General features: G+C 38.7%; 2 protein-coding genes across 3 annotated transcripts in view; both read right to left on the bottom strand.

The window, feature by feature from the left end:
• Positions 1 to 5,324: 5,324 nt before the first annotated feature.
• On the bottom strand, positions 5,325 to 9,677 carry LOC120477519 (uncharacterized). 2 transcript variants are annotated; one of them, XM_039669158.2, is made up of 2 exons: positions 9,328 to 9,677; positions 5,325 to 6,448 (listed from the first exon to the last, which is right to left on the bottom strand). In XM_039669158.2, the coding sequence occupies exons 1-2, from the start codon at positions 9,569 to 9,571 to the stop codon at positions 5,991 to 5,993; spliced, it is 702 nt and encodes a 233-aa protein (XP_039525092.2). In that variant the 5' UTR covers positions 9,572 to 9,677; the 3' UTR covers positions 5,325 to 5,990. The 2 variants fall into 2 exon arrangements, with proteins under 2 accessions (XP_039525092.2, XP_039525094.1); XM_039669160.2 differs by lacking the exon at positions 9,328 to 9,677 and adding an exon at positions 8,698 to 8,766.
• Positions 9,678 to 13,325: 3,648 nt separating this feature from the next.
• crppa (CDP-L-ribitol pyrophosphorylase A) overlaps positions 13,326 to 20,826 on the bottom strand; it is a 33,126-nt gene continuing 25,625 nt past the window's right edge. Inside the window, exon 10 of the mRNA XM_039669815.2 lies at positions 13,326 to 14,146. Coding sequence (XP_039525749.2) covers positions 14,042 to 14,146 — 105 coding nt within the window. The 3' untranslated portion in view covers positions 13,326 to 14,041. The remainder of the gene's footprint in view (positions 14,147 to 20,826) is intronic.

The raw sequence follows: 20,826 nt of genomic DNA, 5'->3' as shown, positions 1-20,826 counted from the left end.
GTCCACTGCAATGAAAAAAAAATCCTGTTTAAATTACAATAGAAACATGGTAATAAAAAATGAATTAATGCATCTAAATCTGTTTGGACCTTAATTTACTTCTTAAAATTAACTGCCATAAAAACGTGGTACAATTAAAGGACACATAAAATCTTCATGGCTTTATATGGAACCATAATAATAAACTAATAATGTCACAAATATCTTAAAATACAATAATATATATCAAAGTAAGAAGAAACTTATATTTGAATAAATTTTTTTTAAATCATATGCTAACATGTATTGTTCGCTTATATATTCAACAGTTTATTATATTTACATTTTCTGTCTCGTTGAATTGATTTTTTTTTAATGTATTATACATTTTTATCAGTATAGGCCTATGTCTGCTGCAAATAAATAATTCCCGTTAAAATGACTAAAAATAGGGTGACTAAAACAGGATTTTCATACAGGAATACATAACTGGCTTTCTATGAACAAAATAAACAAAAAGCAATAAAAATAAACCACGCAATTTTCATTGTCTTTTCATTGTAAAGTTGTGTTACTTACACAAATATTTTAACAAAACTGTACTCTAAAACTACATTTTCTTGAATATCATTTTAATTAATACAGTTGAATTATAATTAATTCGTTATACTTCCCAAACCATAATTCTTGTAGTATTTTACAATATAATAACATGCATCATCCCACCCCATTTACTAAACGGTAAGTTAGAGTTAACCCATTAAACGTTATTTAGTGCACATTTTTTCTATTATTTTTCCATTAAAGGTAAAAGTAAATACTGACATCCCTTATCGAGAATACACTGACTCACTCCGCAAAGGTTATTTCATTCTGCATCTATGTCATCGGAGCAGGGATGTGGCTGTCCCGTCCAGGAAAGGTCCTGTTTTTCCTCATGAGGAAGAATTAACCTCTCAGACATTACCACAGCGAGCCTGCGGTGTCCAGTTTTAGGGCGAGTGTTTCCCTGCTTCACCACAGTCTGTGGCCCCATGGGCCCCCGTCCTGCCCTCTAATTAGATTACCCAACATTCCCAATTTCGTCGGACTGTACTCTGGGCAGTCCTTACCTTTAGAGAGCTGTAATATGGGGTCTTAAAGAGAGGAAATGACCTAAATGGCTGTCAGACAGGATTTTGTTACACCCGAATGTGTGCTGACAATATCACATCTGTGAAGTCGCAGGCTCTTTGCCTCTGCGTGATGAAATATGGTTATCCTATACTGCTGATAAAAGACATAACCAGTTTAGATGGAGAGGATGTCGAGCTGAAGATCTTACTGTAACTTTACCCATTAATAGACACAGTAGAAATGTCAAATGTCAAATTATCTGTTCACTAAAATACCTTACTAATCTGAGTAAATAAAAACACCATCTCCGCATCACTGTTACAACATTTTGAATCCCTAGTTCTCGTCATCTCTGAAAAACCAAACTAATGTTGATTCTTGTTTTATTACAAGCTCTGTCACGTTGTCTTTTTGCCAGCAGACTCTCCTCTGCTGATTCCCCGGAGGTTTGAGATTTAGCGGCTCCCTGTCAATCTTTCTCACTCGTTGTAACAACTAACCTCTGACACTCACACACCATACACAACTCAAAGCAGCCGGAGCAACTTTTCTCTATTTTTTTTTCGTATTCGTGATTCAGTGGCTCTGAATTGTCAAAACACCGTTTAAACTGCTTGCTACGGATGTGAAAAATGTAGAAAATCGAACCCGATTCGATTTTTCTTATGACGGACGAAAGTTTCGGAGGCAGTGTGGAAGCGTGATTGACATAACGTGAGGTCGTATTTATTTTTTAATGTGCGAAAATTTCGGACGCGAATTTCGAACTCAGTGCGCAAGGGCCTTGTTGAGGAAATACAACTATTAATGTTTCATCTATATTTAAACTTGGCCTGAGAAACAACAATTCAGAGTGAAATATCATACATGGCCAAAACAAACACACCAAAGCTTGTGGCTTCACAAAATCACAAATTTACATGTGTTGGGCATGCAAGACGATTCTCAAGAGAACTGAGCGAGGGTCTCTCAGATTTCACAGTGTAGAAGTGCTGAATTTGAGTGATGTTCAGTCATTAATCATTTTTGCAGAACAGTAGGAGGCAATGCAACAGACCACAGGCATGTTTGAGTGGAAGGTTCACCAGATACATCAAGCAAAAGAAGGTCATTTACACGTGTATCAAAACTTGTCATCATTATGTTTTTATCGGGTAAAATATAAAATAGTAAACAGTTGAATTGGGCTGCAGGTTCAAGTCTGGCCTGCTTCATTTCTGAGTATTTAATATTTTTAACAAGTCTCTTATTCTCACCAAGGCTGCATTTAATTATAAAATATACAGTAAATCAGTAATATTTATTCCTGTGATGGCTAAGCTGAATTTTCAGCATCATTAATCCAGTCTTCAGTGTCACATGATCCTTCAGAAATAATATGCTGATCTGGAGCTTAATAAGAAAAAATTCTTGTTATTATCAATGTTGAATATGGATTCTTTGATGCTTATAAGTTCAAAAGAACAGCATTTTTTGAAATAGAAATATTATAAATGTCATTTCTTCTTCTTTTTTTTATGCCCCCAAAACCAAATGAACATTAGTGTGTGTATTTAAACTAGCCTTAATCCAAAGGCAAAATAATAATGATTAAAAAAAAAAAGTTCATTCATCTATCTGCTCAAATGCATGCTGTTATTACCTCGGCTGAGTCTGGAAGTTATTACCCCGGCTTTGTCCAGCTGAAAGAGAAGGCCACGGTCACAGATGAGCCGGTGTACTGGAAGCTCCCAAGCAGCATCAGCAAGGTGCAACCAGAGGTTGGTCACAGATCAATTTTATATCTGCAGCAGACAAACACAGATCTCTGGACAGACAAATTGATGGTGAGACCAACAATAGTCCAGCACAGAGAACACGTATGGCCAGAACACCACCACCACCACCACCACCACCACCAGAAAAGCTGGCAATATTCTACCGGCAAATCAGCATGACAGGCACAGGATCTGCCATATTGAGTGTGCTCCCTGACTACCGTGAGCTTTTTAGAGATCCTGTTCTGCCCATTCGGAGCCTACAGTCCCTGGTAATGGAACTGGCGTGACCTACCTGCGCTGTAACAGCACCGTCAGACCATAAAGATCGTTGCAGAGATGTCTGAGGAACAGGCACACGTCATCCCTTTGGTTTGCTGCATGGGTAGGGAGAGTCACAGCCTCCTCGATGCATAGCGTCTATGGAATAGACCTTAGTTCGAGCAATCTCCATCATAAAGAGGGTGTGTTACCCAACTCGTGGGCCAGGAAGAGCTGCCACCTGTTGGGAAATCAGACACGAGGAGACGGCTAGGCAGGCATACACTGCCCAAACAGCACACCAGCACACCGATCGACAAGTGCAAACCTGTGTTTTTTTTTTTCAACCCAGCCTTCCCACAGGTAGGAGCCTCGCCAGATGCCATTGTAACCTGTTGTGGGAAAGGCTGCGTAGAGGTGAAATGCCCAGCAAAATACAAGTTTTGTACAATCCTTTAAGCTTTTTCATCAGATGACCGTAACTTCTGCTTACATGTGGTCGATGGTCAGGTACACCTTCAAAAGAATCACCAGTATTACACACAAGTCCAGACCCAACTGTTTGTGACTGCAACATGGATACTGTGATTCTGCGCATAGCTCCAGATAGGGCTTTTTGGAATGCACGACTACAAAAGGCACAGGACTTCTTTGTGAAGGTCAGTGGCACTCCCTGAATTTGCTGTGCAATATTTCACTATCCCACCTACCTCTCAACCATCATCTGGTCACAGTGTGCTACAGCAACATGACATCATGACTTTTGCGTAAACATATACGCCACTTTCGAGTCAGGTGGCGTGTTATCTCTACCCATTTTGAGCTATCCGCGTGTATGCGTATATGTCTACGCCATTAACGTCCGTGTCATTCCGCGTGTCTGTACACGCAGTCAAATCTCCAGTCATAAATGTCATTAACCCCAGTGACAGTTAAGTTTAGGGATGGGGTTGAGGTAAGTCATATCTTTTTTTTACCTTGGATGGTGAGGAAACAATCATAAATGCCATTAACCCCAGTGACGGTTAGGTTTAGGGACGGGGTTGAGGTAAGTCATATATTTATATAACGTTAAGTCAACGGCGTTCATAAACACGCTGAAAGGCGATTATGCGTCTTGATAGCACGCCAAAAATGGAAATACGAATTGGCGTGTCCTACACAAGCTACTTCATGAGATCAGTCTGGCTACAGGAACTACAACAGCCACAGCCACAAGTAGGTGGGAAGAGGCCGAGAAAGAAGCCTGCCAAAAAAGCAGCCGAGAGAACAAAGGAAGTGTGGTGTCTATGTGCTGGACCAGAGGAGGGTGAAATGGTGGCCTGCGACAATGAGAACTGCCCAGTCCAGTGGTATCACTTCAGTTGTGTAGGGCTTGTGGATTGAACCTCCGCTGACACGCCATGGTTTTGCCCTTCTTGTGCTGAATAATGTTTTTTTGTTCTTTAGCACTAATAACAGTTTTATTATTTTAATTATTATTACTTATGTCGTCCAGCCATATCAGCAGCCATATCACCCTGTAGCCCAAGACTGGTTGCCCACTGAAGCTAAGCAGGGCTGAGCCTGGTTAGTACCTGGATGGGAGAGCTTCTGAGAAAGCCTGGTTGCTGCTGGAAGAGGTGTTAGTGAGGCCCGCAGGGGGTGCTCACCCTGTGGTCTGTGTGGGTCCTAATGCCCCAGTATAGTAATGGGGATACTATACTGTCAAAGAGCACCGTCCTTCGGATGAGACGTTAAACCGAGGTCCTGACTCTCTGTGGTCATTAAAAATCCCAGGATGTCTTTCGAAAGAGTAGGGGTGTAACCCCGGCATCCTGGCCAAATTTGCCCAGTGGCCTTTGTCCATCATGGCCTCCTAATCATCCCCATCTATACAAATTGGCTTCATCACTGTCTCCTCTCCACCAGTAAGCTGGTGTGTGGTGGGCGTTCTGGCGCACTATGGCAGCCGTCGCATCATCCAGGTGGATGCTGCACGCTGGTGGTGGTTGAGGAGATTCCCCTCTCTATGTAAAGCGCTTTGAGTGTCGAGAAAAAGCGCTATATAAAATGTAATGAATTATTATTATTGTCCAAGGAAATATTTATACTTTGAACTGAGCACTTCTTTAGCCCCTTTTTTGTGTTCTTTTATGCCCCCCCCCCCAAAAAAAAAAAAAAAACTATATATACATACATGTTGTTCTCAATAAATATTATTAAGACATATCAAGTTGTTTCAAGCATTTATTTCAAAGAAATAAAGTAATGAACAAGGAACTCAAACAACACGTTTGCCCATGTTCGTTAACAGTGCCAATCTTATCTAAAGGTATTAGGTTTTTACCCTCACATTTGACAAGCATGTGCACAGGTACAGTTGAGTGTAAGAATTTGAAATTGTTGCGCACAACACCAATCACCCTCTCAACGTGAATTCTGAGATGTGCTACGGCCCTAGTCTCCTCCACATCTTTCGGCTCCAGCTGTGCACGACCCCTTGTGAATGTAGGTAATTTTACAACAGCACACATCATGCCCTCACTTTCTCTCATATTAAAGCCCCTATCCGCCAGCACAATGTCACCTGGTAACAGTTTGTTAAGAAAACCACTTTCAATAAGCATTCCCTGCTTGGCCAGTGCACCAATGGACACAGCTGTGCGTACATCACTCCAAGGGTATGGTGAAAGGCATCGGCGACTGTTGTCCTATGTACTTTATACAGATGGCTGAGGTCCTGTATTTGAAGGTCTAGTCTGAGGCCCATTAAAGTCAATAGGACAAGCTGGAAGGGTGAGAGCTCCTTCATCCTACCTTGAGGCAGATGTGGAGTGAGGGTGAGTAGTAGTGTCTGGAACAATGCAAAGTTTGAAAGCCCCATGTAAAACTTCACTACGTTATCTTCACCACCAATTTCTCATCCATCTGGTACTCATCAAGCTGCCGCTTCAGCTCTCTGTTTTCTTCCAAAAGACTGTTGATAACCTCTTGTCTAAATATACAGAGACAACATTCCTTGTCCTGGGCTGGGGATGGCGGCTGCTGGTGGTCCTGTGCTGGCGATAGCGGCTGCAGGTAATCCTGTGCTGGCGATAGTGGCTGCTGGTAATCATGTGCTGGCGATAGTGGCTGCTGGTAATCATGTGCTGGCGATAGTGGCTGCTGGTAATCATGTGCTGGCGATAGCGGCTGCTGGTAATCCTGGGCTGGCGGCCCCTCCAGACGCTGGGTCCTGCGCTTTACTTGCCGCTGATATCTCGCTACATCTGTTTCTTTAACATCATTGTGTCCTAACCGCAGGGATGGTGCCCAGTCAGGGTGGTTCTCCAACATCCCATATGATGGTTTACCTACAACAGAATAATTAGTTCATGAAATAATCTGTTATCAATGCTTTAAACTGGAAACAAGGTAGCATAATGTCATGAACATAATCTCAACTATTTTTTAGTCATCTCATATAATGGTTTGCCTACAACAGAATAATTAGATTATGAAAAAAATCTATGTAATCAATACTTTACACTGGCAAATCAATTGCAGAACACATGCAAAATAAAGATGAAGCCTAAGAGGGTAATGCTACTCATGGTATGACAAAAGGGCTCAGGAGGTACACAAGACATAAATTTTTTTTTAACTTTTTAGTTAACATTAATGATTGGCCATTAAGCATTTAGATCAACATGACATCATGACTTTTGCATAAACATACACGCCACTTTCAAGTCAAGTATATATAGTCTATACGCATTTTGAGCTATCCGCGTGTATGCATGTATGTCTACGCCGTTAAATGTCCGAGTGATTCCGCGTGTATGTACACGCCGTTAAATGTCTGAACGAAACGAAGCAAAATGTAGATCTACATCTGGGGAGCGATATTTTTTTTCCAAGGATCGTAGGAGAAGAATTATAAATGCTATTAACCCCAGTGACGGGTAGGTTTAGGGACGGGGTTGGGGTAGGTCATATATTTATATATACAGTAATGTAACGTTAAGTCAACGGCATTCATAAACACGCTGAAAAGCGATTTTGCGTGTTGATAGCATGCCAAAAATGGAAATACGAATTGCCGTGTCATACATACGCCATTTCATGAGATCAGTCTGGTTAGATAGTTAGCTAGGCAGCAATTTAAGATGCACAAGTGTTTGCAACAACATTAGGAAACTTACACTTCGTAGCTTTAAAAGGACTCTGTGTAACTTTTTAGGTAATTTGTTATCTAAAATAAATGTAAATGAAGAATTTATTATCTTTATATACATGGGACGGGTAAGTCCACGGAGGCTTCTGTGTCATTCCACTATCTTGAAAAACTATAATAGCGGAGAGGACCAAAAAGTACTAGGCAAACGCGTTTCTACAACGCGGTTTCGTTCAGAACCAGCATCACATGGGCTGAAGCAACAGAACCGGATTTGCAGAGACGTGAGAGGCGCTTGTCTAAACCATAGGTGGTCAAACCCAGCAATTTTTAAAAGCTGAATTGCAATTTTATTTTGTATGGCGGATCATACGTATGCCAAATCACAGGAGAAGAAATCCTCATCGCCAAAGTCCCAAATTGAACGAAAAAGGAAACGTGACCGCAGAGTACAAAAAACAAGAGTAAATGTCGGGATAGCTTTTTCCAGGTGGAAAGAGCTGAAGTTAAAGGGTTAGTTCACCCAAAAATGAAAATTAAGTCATTAATTACTCACCCCCATGCTGTACCAACCCCGTAAGACCTTCGTTCGTCTTCGGAACACAAATGAAGATATTTTTGATTAAATTTGAGAGCTGTATAACTACCACATTGGCTCCTAAGGGACTGCCTCAGTCCCAGACTGCCTTTCATTTTTGGGTGAACTAACCCTTTAATGAAGGAGAAAGATTGCAAAAGAGATGCTGAAGTCCTGCTTTCCCCTCGACAGGTAAGTCAATGTTACAGTCTTAATTACAAGCATTTTTTTTTGCTTGGTTGTATATTTTATAATAGACGTCACAGTACATTTATAGTGAAAGGATAAACTATTTGATGAATAACGTTAGCAGCTATTGAGTAAAGTAGAGAATGCGCTAAAACAAGGTTAGTTTACTTTCTGTAACCTCGAAGAATATATTTTAATAGAGCATATGATTGTTCTTGCATTGTATGCACATAGTAAAAAAATACATGTTGAACGTTTGAAGAAATCAGAACAATCATAAAGGCTATCACAATCATGTTTTTATTTTATCTGTCAGATAGCCTACGTCTCGTCTCTTTGTACCTGACTACCATAAAATAAAGCAACTTTCTTTTTGGGAGCTTCCTCTTTTTCTCTTACTGAAAATATCTATAGCCAACTGGGAGGCGAGAGGCCGATATGTCCTGTAACTTAGTTACAGGACATATTTATATCACATTTAGAAAGAAGTCCTGTAACTAAGTGACCAAATAAACAGAAATAGACGTGACTGAAGAAGTGTGTCCTCTTTCTTTTGTGAAACCTAATGGTAATTTATTTCTGTGACTAATGTGACGAATAAAGAAGGCATAAATACTAATTACAACAGTTCATGTTTTTCAGTCAGTAATTTGTTTGTTTGAAATTAAAAAACTGTTTACCTGAAGGAAAACTCGAACTGCTATACGCTGATTTCATGCAGCCGCCATTTTGAAATCGCTCTGGTGGGAAGAACACCGGAAGTGTCGCTTTTAAATCAAAGGAGAGTCGCGATGGCGCATTGTTGTTTTAATGTAGAAATTAATTATTCTAAAAATGTACATACATTTCTTTCATACTTTAGACTACACAGTGAAATTCATTTATAAATATATATATATATATATATAAATCCACTTTCAAGTTTTTGAAAGTTTTGTGTATTTCATAATGAGTTTCTTTCGTTTACAAAAGCCCTTAATGTTATGAAAACAAAGAATGCAATGAGACTTTAGTATAATGGCAGAATATGAATTGAAAAAAAACTAGCCTTTTATCCTTTTTTTGATATGCACTTGATCCTTTCTGTATGTGACAACTTAATGCCATTAATACAAATTTTAAAAAAGACATCCTGTCATAGCTTTTTGGTACATAACGGCTACCGTATATGCAAGTCGCATTTGAAAAAGCGAAGCGCTGGAGTGCACAATTTGTTTGAATGCTAAATACAATTTCACCGTTAGATGGGAGTAAACCTTACACAGAGTCCCTTTAAGAGACAACAACAAAGACATTTTTAGAGAACGTACCCGAGTGAAAATGCAGAGAACACACTCTCATCGACTGGGGGGTGAGATCGAAAGTAAGGTCCTTTCTTCTTATTGCAGCCAACCAAGCAATCCGGCGTCTCCTCGTCAGGTCAGAGACTTGCTCTCCCTGATGCTGTGTCCATTTTGGTAACCGAAAAAACTGTATTCCATTATTCCTATGGTTTCCATATGAATCGTGCGAGGTACTGGAGCAGTTTTTAACGCCGCAGCGACTTCCAGGCATGGTAAAACAATGCGGAATCGAGAGAACCTCCTCTACTACCGAGTTAACAACATGTAAACAATCATGGTTTGCCGCCGGAATCCTACCAATATGGCGGAGAGGGGAGGGGCTCTGTACCATGACGTCGACTCCCCACTTTCAATAATAAGGGTCTTTCCTTGCCATTATGCTTGGATAACACGGCATACGTCTCTTTACATTAATAATATTAATAATAATATCTAGTGCGGTGGCTGTGATGTGTGTGTATATATATATATATATATATATATGAAGAGTTCAGATGCAAAAGCCTCTAAGTGCCAATTGAAATTATCTTCTAGAATGATAATTTTTATCAAGCTTGTATATTTAAGTTCAGTAATTTCACTTAAATTAATTTAAGTGAAACTACTGAACTTAAATATACAAGCTTGATAAAAATTATCATTCTAGAATAAAATTTCAAATGGCACTTAGAGGCTTTTGCATCTGAACTCTTCATATATATATGTATGTATGTATGTATATATGTATATATGTTTAACATCTTATAGTGTTCATTAAACTAACCAATCAACTCCGGATTGATTCTGGAGGAAGAAGCACCCCGCCACAAATAAATGAATGTATGGAAAACCCTGATATATATATATATATATATATATATATATATATAGTTAGTAGATGCTAACAGTTCTCAAATCACAAGGGAAGAATTTGTCTTGGTCTGACAAGCCAGAAAAATTCACCAGAAAAACTACAAGCAAACCATAAGAAGCCGATGAAACCAAGTCAAGAATGGAGCAAAACCCTGTCGGAAGTTTCATCTACACCAGCACCACATGCAGTTTGTGCCGCTCTGCCAGAGGAAAATGAGTGAAACCTCTCTCATACATAAATATGGTGAGTGCTTACTTGACCGTTTCACAGCTGTTCCTGGTTAGCGGTTTTCTCAGAATGCTTCACACGAACTCTCAGAGCTGTACAAGCAAATGAACATGAATCATATTGTCTAAAACTAATCCAGACGTGCCATTGTACTCCAGCCTCAGAGGATGCTTGTGTGTACTGTGGGTAAACTAGATAAATTAAACAGAAAAATTCAGAGGGATAAAATCAATCAATATTATATTTGGCAGTGATTTCTGACATATCCCTCATAGACTTCCACAGTAGTTACAGGCTTTATCATAATATGATAAATATTATTGGCTACAATAATGCCCTGTCTACAATTGTGAGCATGAGATAACTAAACAGATTTTACACTTTTGCTTCTGTACTCTTGATAAAGGCATTTGGATAAATTATTAAATGTGCACTTTAGTGGGATCACTTTAAAAGAAATGAATACTTCTTATTTAGCAAGGATGCATTAAATTGGTCAAAAAACGAAAGCAAATACATTCATAATATTACAAAAGTAACATAACAGTAAGTGTTTCTTGAGCATCAAATCAGCATATTAGAATGAGACTGGAGTAATGATGCTGAAAAATAAATACAGCTTTACCATCACAGGAATAAATTACGTTTTAAAATATATTCAAAAAGAAAGCTTTGGTGAACATTAAAGACTTTTTTTCAAAAGCAAACAATCCTCTTCCCCAAATTTTGAATGCTAGTTTATGTGTGTTTCTATAATTGGCCTTAATGGACATCATTCAAAAATACTGATTTGGTCAATTCCCCTTGTCCATCAGATTCATAATCAACGAAGCAAGAGTGAGAGGATCAGGTTTACAATACTCTATTCTATCTTAAGTCTTTCCAGAAATGTCCATGACATGTTCCTGGACATCTGAAAGGTTAATCCATCTCAGTCAAAACCTCAGACTTCACACAGAGATATGCTCTCAGTGTCCCGCTGACAGCCGAAAACCAACTCACCTCCAGACGTGTACATGCCCCCAACACAAATGTGGAACAAATTAAACAGTGAAAAAATAGAGAGTTTGGATAAGAGAGAGAAGTTATGCAAGAGAAGGTGACAGAAACATTGTTTGTTTGAATGAATGAAGCCCTAAAGCAGTTGTATATTTTCGCTAGAACTAAAATTGAAGAAAAATCAAGACGAGCAAAGAACGAGTAAACAGCGTCAAGTTAAAAAAAAAGTTGGCCATTCATGCCATGCCAAGAACAAGCTCCTGATTGGTTTGCCTGTAGCAGGCCTTCACTTTAACCCAACACTAAGACAGAAACGACGCAGGAAGTGACTTTAACAACTCGCCGTAATTATCGCGTGCTCATTGGACTGGAAGCACAAGGCCATAATCAATTATCAATCTGCGGTGAGCACAGGAGAACGAGTCTGGTGAGGTCAGCACATGCACACGCACATTTGGGGGATAGTCCGGGAACCTGTTTCCGTCAGACAGGGGTTAAGCTATAAAAACAGCTAAAATTATGAAATGTGGTTCACCAGGGCTTTTCCAGTTGAGTGGGTGTAAAGCCGGCCAACAGAACAAATTGGTGAGCTGATGATCTGCATCACGTAAGGACGCCTGAGGGTCAGGTAAAGAGAGAAACCACAAGTTTAACAGCATCTAAGAGAGAATAGTGTGTTTAGTATTTGTAGGAAGAGAGAAATATATAGAAATACGTGTGAATTCCTTTGGAAAAAAAAAATTTGTAGATTTGTTTTAGAAAATCGTCAAATCTGCACTTCCATTCAGAAGTTTGGGGTCAGTTACATTCTTCAGTAATTACTCACATCATGGGCTGCATTAATTTGATCAAAAGTAAAAGATACTGTAAAACTCCAGTCTTCAGTGTCACATGATCCGTCAGAAATCTTTCTAATATGCTGATTCTGTGTTCAAGAAACATTTATTTTTATGATCAATCTTGAAAACAGTTGTGCTGATTAAAGGTAGGGTATGCAAATTGTTTCATAAACACTTTTTTTATACTGGTTGAAACTCTCATCACATCCTGATAGAAATCAATAATAGAAGTGGTCATAAATATTTAAACATGGACATATATCGTCTGTAGAAGTCTTAGGACCAGTGATGTTCATCTGATCATTGTATTCAACATGTGTTTCCATACATCCATGCACCCGCAGACATCACACGTCATCAGGGTTATGTAGAGATTTACACAATTCCAGCCAAGGAATAAGGGTCGCATCTAACCAAACGATTGGTAATTTTCTATAAAAATAAAACTATATATATATATATATATATATATATATATATATATATCACAAATTCTCGTCTTACACTAGCACTGTGATGTGCCACGCATTACACAATCATGATAAAAGGTCACGCTTGACGTAGGCGAAAGCACGTAGTGTGCTTACAAAGCAAACGTGCAAAGTCAAACATCCTTCACAAAAACAATTAATAAATAAAAGGTAAAACGATGTTGGACGATTTAACATTTTTCACCCTACCCTACATTTTCAGGTTACCGCCTGACCCAGTGGCGTAGGTTTGATTTTGAAATTGGTGGGGACAAGGACATCAATATATAAATATATTTTAAGTTTTGATCGAAATTATTGCTAGGGATATATCAGTGTCACTGGATATTGGTAGTCTCCCTACTAAATTCTACGCCCGTGAAGTCATAATGCGTGAAGTCGTGCACATGCAAGACAAGAAGTATATATATATTTCTAAGAAAATGACAATGGTTTGGCTAGATAAGGCCTTTATTCCTCGGCTAGGATCATGTAGAGCCTTTGAAGCTGCAGTGAAACTGCAATTTAGACCATTGATAACCGTTGAAGTCCACTATGTGGAGAAAAATCCAGTAATGTTTTCCTGAAAAACCTTTATTTCTTTTCAACTGAAGAAACAAAGACATTAATATCTTGGATAACGTGGAGATAAGTAAATTATCAGGACATTTTAATTCTGTAGTGAACTAATCCTTTAAGGTTACGATGTCAAATCCAAGATAGTTATCCAATAACAACTGCGATGCACAACAGCTGATTTTCATTCCCCTCCACAAGATGGCAGCATTTGATTAAATATAGAGATGGCCTCAATGTCAGAATATGCTTTCATTTATGTGATTAAGGCATAAGATTTTGTACCTCTAAATTTACGATATATTAATTTATTATGAATAAACAGTTTGATGATAGTAATTCTATATATATATATATATATATATATTGGACTAATTATGGAAAGAACTGAACTGTCATCTGCAACAACAACAAAAAGTGTTTATATTCATTTTTTACATACAAAAATATGTAAGTGTTTAGAGGTTCTTTTAATTGTGCTCGTGTGTGCCTAGGCAAACCAGGCCAATTTTGCTTTTAAAATTGGAATTATCTTAAAATCTACCTTGAAACAAATGAATCAACTGATCCAAACATCGATTATTTGATCCCGTTGTCACTCAGTTCCTTTCTGTAATTTGTTTGTTGTGCCAAATGTTCTTTGACCTTTGAGATTCCTGCTGCTGTGTTTGTGAGTCCTGGTTGTCTGCTGTAAAGCATCTTCTCCTGCTTAAGTTTCAGGCATGAAGAAGCTGTCCAGTGAGAGCAGCATTTCGCTCTCGGATGAGGGCGACGGAGATTTGAGTGAGTCTCTCCACAGATCTCTCCCACTGCTCTGGCACCTGAACAAACACACAAGCATGTTGGGTTTTCGTGTTTTATGGGGACTTTTCATAGACAATGTATTTTATACTGTACAAACTGCATATGATATACCCTAACATTAATCCTACACCTAAACCTACCCATCACACAAAACCTTCTGCATTTTTACGTTTTCAAAATACATCAAGACTCAAGATGTTCAAGAATACAACTCAAGACTCAAGAATAGACAAATTTCTCATGGGGACCAAAAATGTCCCCACAAGGAGAAGGATTTCGGATATTGCCATCTTTGTGGGGATATTTTGTCCCCGTAACGTAGGGTTTATCTGAACAACACACACACACATATTTAAACACACTTGAATACACAAGCAGATGTGCTGAAAACATTCTTGACGACTTACCGGCCGTGATATTTGGCAGCCTGAGAAAAAAAAATGTCAGGCCTCCTATTGTGCTCACAGGGTTTCAGGTTTTGTTTTCATGTGTTGGGGTCTCTTCTCTTAAATGTCCTTATGCCACTGCATCTTTTTATGCTTTTGCATCAGTGATTAATTGCTGCACAACTCTCCTGGTTTTCTCATCTCTTTGAACTGTGTTCAGATCTACATTGTTGCATTAGACAAAGAAAATCTGCACTTTTCAGCTCAGGTTGGACTAGGAGTTAGACCAAAATCTTGCTTTTCTTTAACAACTTCTGTTCAAGTATTTTAGAATAATTTAAATATGATATTATATTAATTTAGAACACATTCATTATAAATTAAATAAGTAAATATTCTAAATGTATGTGTAAATATATATATATATATATATATATGTGTGTGTGTGTGTGTGTGTGTGTGTGTGTGTATGGTATAATGTAAGATTTAATCATTTAACAAGAGTAATAAATAATTAATTAATAATAAATAAATAAATAATTTTTTTAATAAATATCTTATTTTTTATAAATTTCTTAAATATTTTTTTTATAAATTGTCAGGGCTATCTTTGTATTTAATATTGCCTTCTCAGCTAGCTTAACGTGGACAGAAAATAACACATGGCTGATAGGAAAAAACATTTTTCATTTTTTTAATGTGTTCATTTTTTCTTCCTTTCAACAGGAGCTGTTTTCTACCACTCTCACTTCCAAGTTTTAAATCCATGGATAAAAACTTCTTAAACTCATGACACACATTTTCCACAGTTAACTCCATAGGATTCCAATTTGTAAGCAGAAGGATGAAATAAACTGAAATCTGGTGATTAAAAAATAAATCAATTTGTGGAAAAATTAATACAAATAAAATTATTTAATGGCGATACAGCAGCAGCTCCTGAATTTAGGCAGCTCTACAATGTGCTATGGTTTTTAATCTTCATTTGGAGGCAGTTTGGAAAAGAAAAGAACAAAAAAAGCACTGTAATTAAGAGGAGGCTCCCTGTTTTTCTTTATGTAACATGGCCACTGTTCCCTTACTTAATTATGGGTACAAAACTCTTTGTCAAAACATCTGCAAGCGGTCAACTGAAATCCTGCAACCCTTCAACTAATGTCAGCTCCTTCACATACAGATTTCACACACAATACAAATATAGCAAGAAAGATTATGCCACACATATTCCTATACAGTCAGTGTATAGGAATATTGCAGATAACACGCTGCAATAAGGTCTAAACCAATGAAGAATGACCTCAGTGTATTTGTTTAGTCAGGAAATGAAGAACAAATGGCCTCAACCTGATTGCCACCCACATGTAAAACTCGGGTTCACGGAAAATAGCGCGATGCCAGTGGAATATTTACAAACGCAGAAAGAAAAGCTCGCCTACATGTCCACAGCTAATGACAACATTACTCATGTGTTTTGTTATTGGTGTGAAATGGGAAAATATTAAATGGCCATTTTTCTTTTCTCAAAAGAAGATCACCAAGGAGGATCAAAGGTTTAAGCCTGCGTAAGTCTCATGTTTCCAATGAGTAGCAAAAATACGACTCGCATGTCAACATGATCAACAACTTGTTTCTTGGCTAGGTTGCATTCAAGCTGCCACGACATATTGTAAAATCAGTGACATATGCGGGGGAAAATAAGATAATAATACCGTTGTGTTTGAGTCAACACACTAATTGAACATTTATCCTACTCTGAAGTGTGGTCCATAAAAATAAAAGAAAATTATAAATAATTTTTATAAAAAAATATAAATAAATAGTGTATTAGTTTAGGGGACGTCACATTGGAGTATTTGCAATCAAACTGCTAACTGAAGATATGTCCAGTGATTAAATCTGACGAAAAGCGAAGGTTACTGATGTTTAATCGCTATAATTTGTCCGAATATTACATCACTTTTCCATTCCTGACAGCAGAAGGCTTACTAATGAGCTCTATTCTGTCTCTGTGTCATGGCCAACACTTAAAAGTACACATGGAACAGGAAATTTGACACTTGGAATTTTAATTTCTTGAAGTCTTGTCTTTTGTGCCTGTAGGGATTTTCCGAGAGTTCCAGTATCATTTTCCAGGCTTTTATGGGATGGATAAAACATTTACAGGGGCCCTGTACAGGCCAGCCCAATTCACCTCTCTTGGAGGAAGTTGATGAGTTCTGGATGCTGTTTACTGCACTACAAAAAAGGATCTTTCTCCTCAAGCCAACAGATCAAAGCTCTTTTAATAGATGGAAAAAAAAATGGTATCATATAAACCGGACTAATCTCCCAATATCTCTTGTAATCTTAATACTGGTGCGTGCTGGATGATAATGAACACAATAAAACAATTAGAACAACATCCATGAAAGCTCTGTTCCTTAAGAAAGAAGAAAAGTACAAAAACAACAATGGAGGAAAAAAGGCCCAATGGTTGTAATCCTACAACGGTAATTTAATAGAAAAGAAAAAAATCTTTGAACAGACAGATCAAATCAGAATCACGGACACCAGACATGTGGTCGCTTTCTTTCCATTGTAAAGTCCCTCTTCTTTTCTTTCATTCGCTGCCTCTAATAATGATGGTCCCATTAGTGGAAAACTTCCAATGATGTAAAAAGGCCATTCAAACTCATTTTAACCTGAAATTGGCAGAACTAATGAATTTTTCTCTTCTTGGCCTAGGGTTCCCTCGAGAGAGGTACTTGACTGAGGCTTTTGGATGTCCTTTAATACACCTTGGGATGTTTGTGAAATCATATATAAAAGAACAATGCATTTAAAAACAGTGCCAATGTCTGTTACACATTACAGAAAATACACACAACCACATTTCTTACACTTTTTTTCTCAATTCAAAAAGAAAACTGACTCGTAAAGTACTAAGACGACAGCTTATACAGCAGCGGACCACACAATGAGTGGTTCACTAACTGTCCTTGAAAACTCCAGCAGCACGCAATGGCCCACCTCACACAGATGGGCCCTTTGAAGACGGGACCTCAGCAATTAGGAATTTAACAATGACAATTTGCACCCTTCAGTCTTTTTCTGTCCAGGCAGCAAGTGAGTCTTATTCCACTACAGGCCTGCCAGCGTCTCTCTATAATGACCTTCGTGAAGGTTTCAAACCCCTTTAATGCCAGCTGAACTGGAAAGAACACTTAATCACAGCGCCGAAGCCAGAAAAATACGACAAGTACTAGACTTTTACTAGCGACACTTTCAGCCAAAGTGAATTTCAAGAACATTTTCGGGCAGTAAATTGCTTTTTGAAATTAAGAAAATCCTGTTAATGTGTGAGTCCACCACAAGGGGGTAGCAGAAAGTGAACGGTTTTGACTAAACACTGACTGGGGGCGCAAAAATAAACACTGCACATTAAAATGCATCTTATTCTGCCACCAGAACCCATGCAGACTCTGGGTCCCTCTGAAAACATGGTATTACATTTCTTACTCTGACCGTACATTCCTTTTGGGAAATTATAATAGCACCAGTTCCTGAATGTCCCTCCGGACTGCCAATCATAGGACAGTAGCCAGAGGCAAAGAGCTTGACAGAGACATCGAGCCCAAGTTACTGTCAACTTCAGAGATGTGATATGGAGCTGAACTCTGAGGTTCACCTTCCTCAACTGTAACTGTATCCAAAGGTACATTTTTTAATAGTAGACCAGCTTAGCGAATAACCACAGGTCAAGAGGGACTCTGTGAGGTTTTAATTGAACTGGATAGGCCATTTATTTTATAGGATAGCAGCAGCAACCATGCTAATGTATGAATCAATAAATGGATCAATTCAGTTTTAGGTTATTCTAGAGCAGAAAAAAAAGTGTCATTATACATCTTAAATTCTATACTGCCAATTGCCGCAGAGCAATTTTATTCACACTGCTAGGCCCCGACATCATGGACCAAATTTTCCCCTGATATAGGGAACCAATCACAGAACAGATAGGGAGCAGCAAAACGATGACGACGTATATACACGACACACCGAAGCAGTTTGTTTATATCTATGGATCATGGCAGCGGACGCGAAGTTACCTTTCGATACAGCCTATAATGTTTGACATTAAACATATCGGCTCAACTGATTTGTAGAGGGGGGATTTAAAGCTGTTCCATTTTACTGGTGACTTTATATAACATTAGCCCTTTTTTTTTTTTGTTGAACACATATTTTACCATTTCATGTGTTTTAACAGCTAGATCGTGCTGCTATGGACGCAGTTGTTCACTCCGGTAATATAATCGCTTTTATATGAATAAACTCCTTTTTAAATCAATATTTTGTGTCAAATTATTGATTTATTTGGTAGGTAGCCATGTTATAAGTGGGAAAATGTATAGGTAAGCGGTTGTTACAGCGAATACAACCCCTTCAGGCTGATTCAAGACACCTCCGCTTCGCGTTGGAGTTTGCGGGGCTGTATTCGCTATAACAACCGACTCGCTATACATTATCCCTTACTCTTATTTTATTTATTTCTATGATAAGACAAAATAAGGACTGCCAAGTGTGTTTAAACAGTGCGGTACAGCAACCAAACCAGTAACACTACCATTTGCAGCGCTGAAAGCGGACCTTTCCCTGATTTAATGACGCAATGACGTGCACTTGCTTCATTTACGTGTTCTCCGAATGCTAAAGAGGAGCCTCGTCTAGCCTCTGAAGGAAATGACTTGGAAGGACCAAGCGTGCCGCACAAGCCCTCAAGAGTGAAGCCAAAACATCTCGATCGCCCCCCTGTGACCGGACCTAGTATAGCTCATAACCCCGCCTCCCCATGTTATTCAATGGGACACGAGACTAACTAAACAATTGAATTACACTTCACATATCCTTTTTCCAAAGATAGACTCAAGTTCCAAGATGTCAGCGTCATATCGAGACACTGGCGGCTTCAGTTCTCTCTGATGGAAAAGAGCGAAGGGGCGTCGTCCATCTTTTTTTACAGTCTATGGGAAGGACCCATCCTGCCAAGGAAGAGTCCTTGACATTGAGAAACATTTTTTGTGTATACATAAATCTCCTAAATCTCTGACCCATCGTCGTCTTCATCGTCTAATTTTCCGTTGCTCTACATACGTCATCTGGTATCATTGACCCGTTTGGCTATGAGCTACGTACAGGCGCATTTGATAGACATTCGTAGCACCCAATAATACTGCTCTTTGCATTCGTAAACCACGCCTCAAATACGAGAAAATGAACATGTGGTTTCCAGACCACGTCTCATTCTCAATTGGCCAGGCGAGTACTTTCGATGAATAAGGCACAAAGCAAAGCCAGATACTCTTCAACGAAGGGTCAGTGAAAAGACGTGCCTAGCGTTCAGATAATGTTGGCGAACCACATGCAGTGCACTATATCAATGGGAAGTGCCATTAACATCATCAGAAGAAAGACAGACTTTCTTCTGTGCAGGAAATGGGAGCTTAAAAAATGAAATCGTACATTGGCTTATAGTTTTAGGAACACTTGACAGTTGTTAATCTCTTCCATTACCAGTTTAAGACAGATGATTCGCCCCACTGATTTTTCAAAACGTACCACCAGCACAAATAAGGACAGATTTATGGGATTGTGCCGTCAAAATGCGTCCTCAACACGACCCCATCATTCTCATTCAGTCTCACCTCGTCTGAAAAGGATCCGAGCGTCATTATCTCTTCTCTTAAACTGAAGCACCGAATTACCCAATATTGATTCAGGAACTGCTCAGAAAAACAAGTCAGGGTACACTGAAAGAAAATCAAAGTAATAATGAAGGTTTCCGTCGTGCGGTTACAAGGAGAATGGCATCTATAGTTTCTTGCGTCTTAAACAGGTTTTCCTCAGTGAACTGTGTTTCTGAATCTTTTTTTTTTTTTTGTACAAGAGCCTCGGGCGTAACCTACCACATTCGCAGGAACGGGGCGAAGAAAATACAGGAAGCTTTTGTTTCCATACCTGTGAATACTGCTCTATTTCAACAAGTCAGAGGGAGCGATTTCTGTGTTTGTACTTGACCTGGCGACAGATATGTTTCCTAAACAATGATAGACCACAATGCTTTCCTACACTGACAGATCTGTTGAAAATGGTGAAATATGTCTTGATATTCCAAGGCCCACATGCAGAAACCAAACATCCGTTGTTAACAACAAAACCTCTTGAGTTCCCCTCATCAGACTGGTGACATGCACAGAAAGGTCTAGCAAGAGATCAACCTGGGTCATGTATGTTATTTCCTGCATGTCAGATTCGACTTCTCTACGCTCACC

Source organism: Pimephales promelas, chromosome 16 (assembly GCF_988280905.1).
Source record: "Pimephales promelas chromosome 16, fPimPro1.hap1.1, whole genome shotgun sequence".
Classification (NCBI taxonomy): domain Eukaryota; kingdom Metazoa; phylum Chordata; class Actinopteri; order Cypriniformes; family Leuciscidae; genus Pimephales; species Pimephales promelas.
The sequence above is the reverse complement of the archived record's forward strand: the minus strand, read 5'-3'. Positions and strand labels throughout refer to the sequence as shown.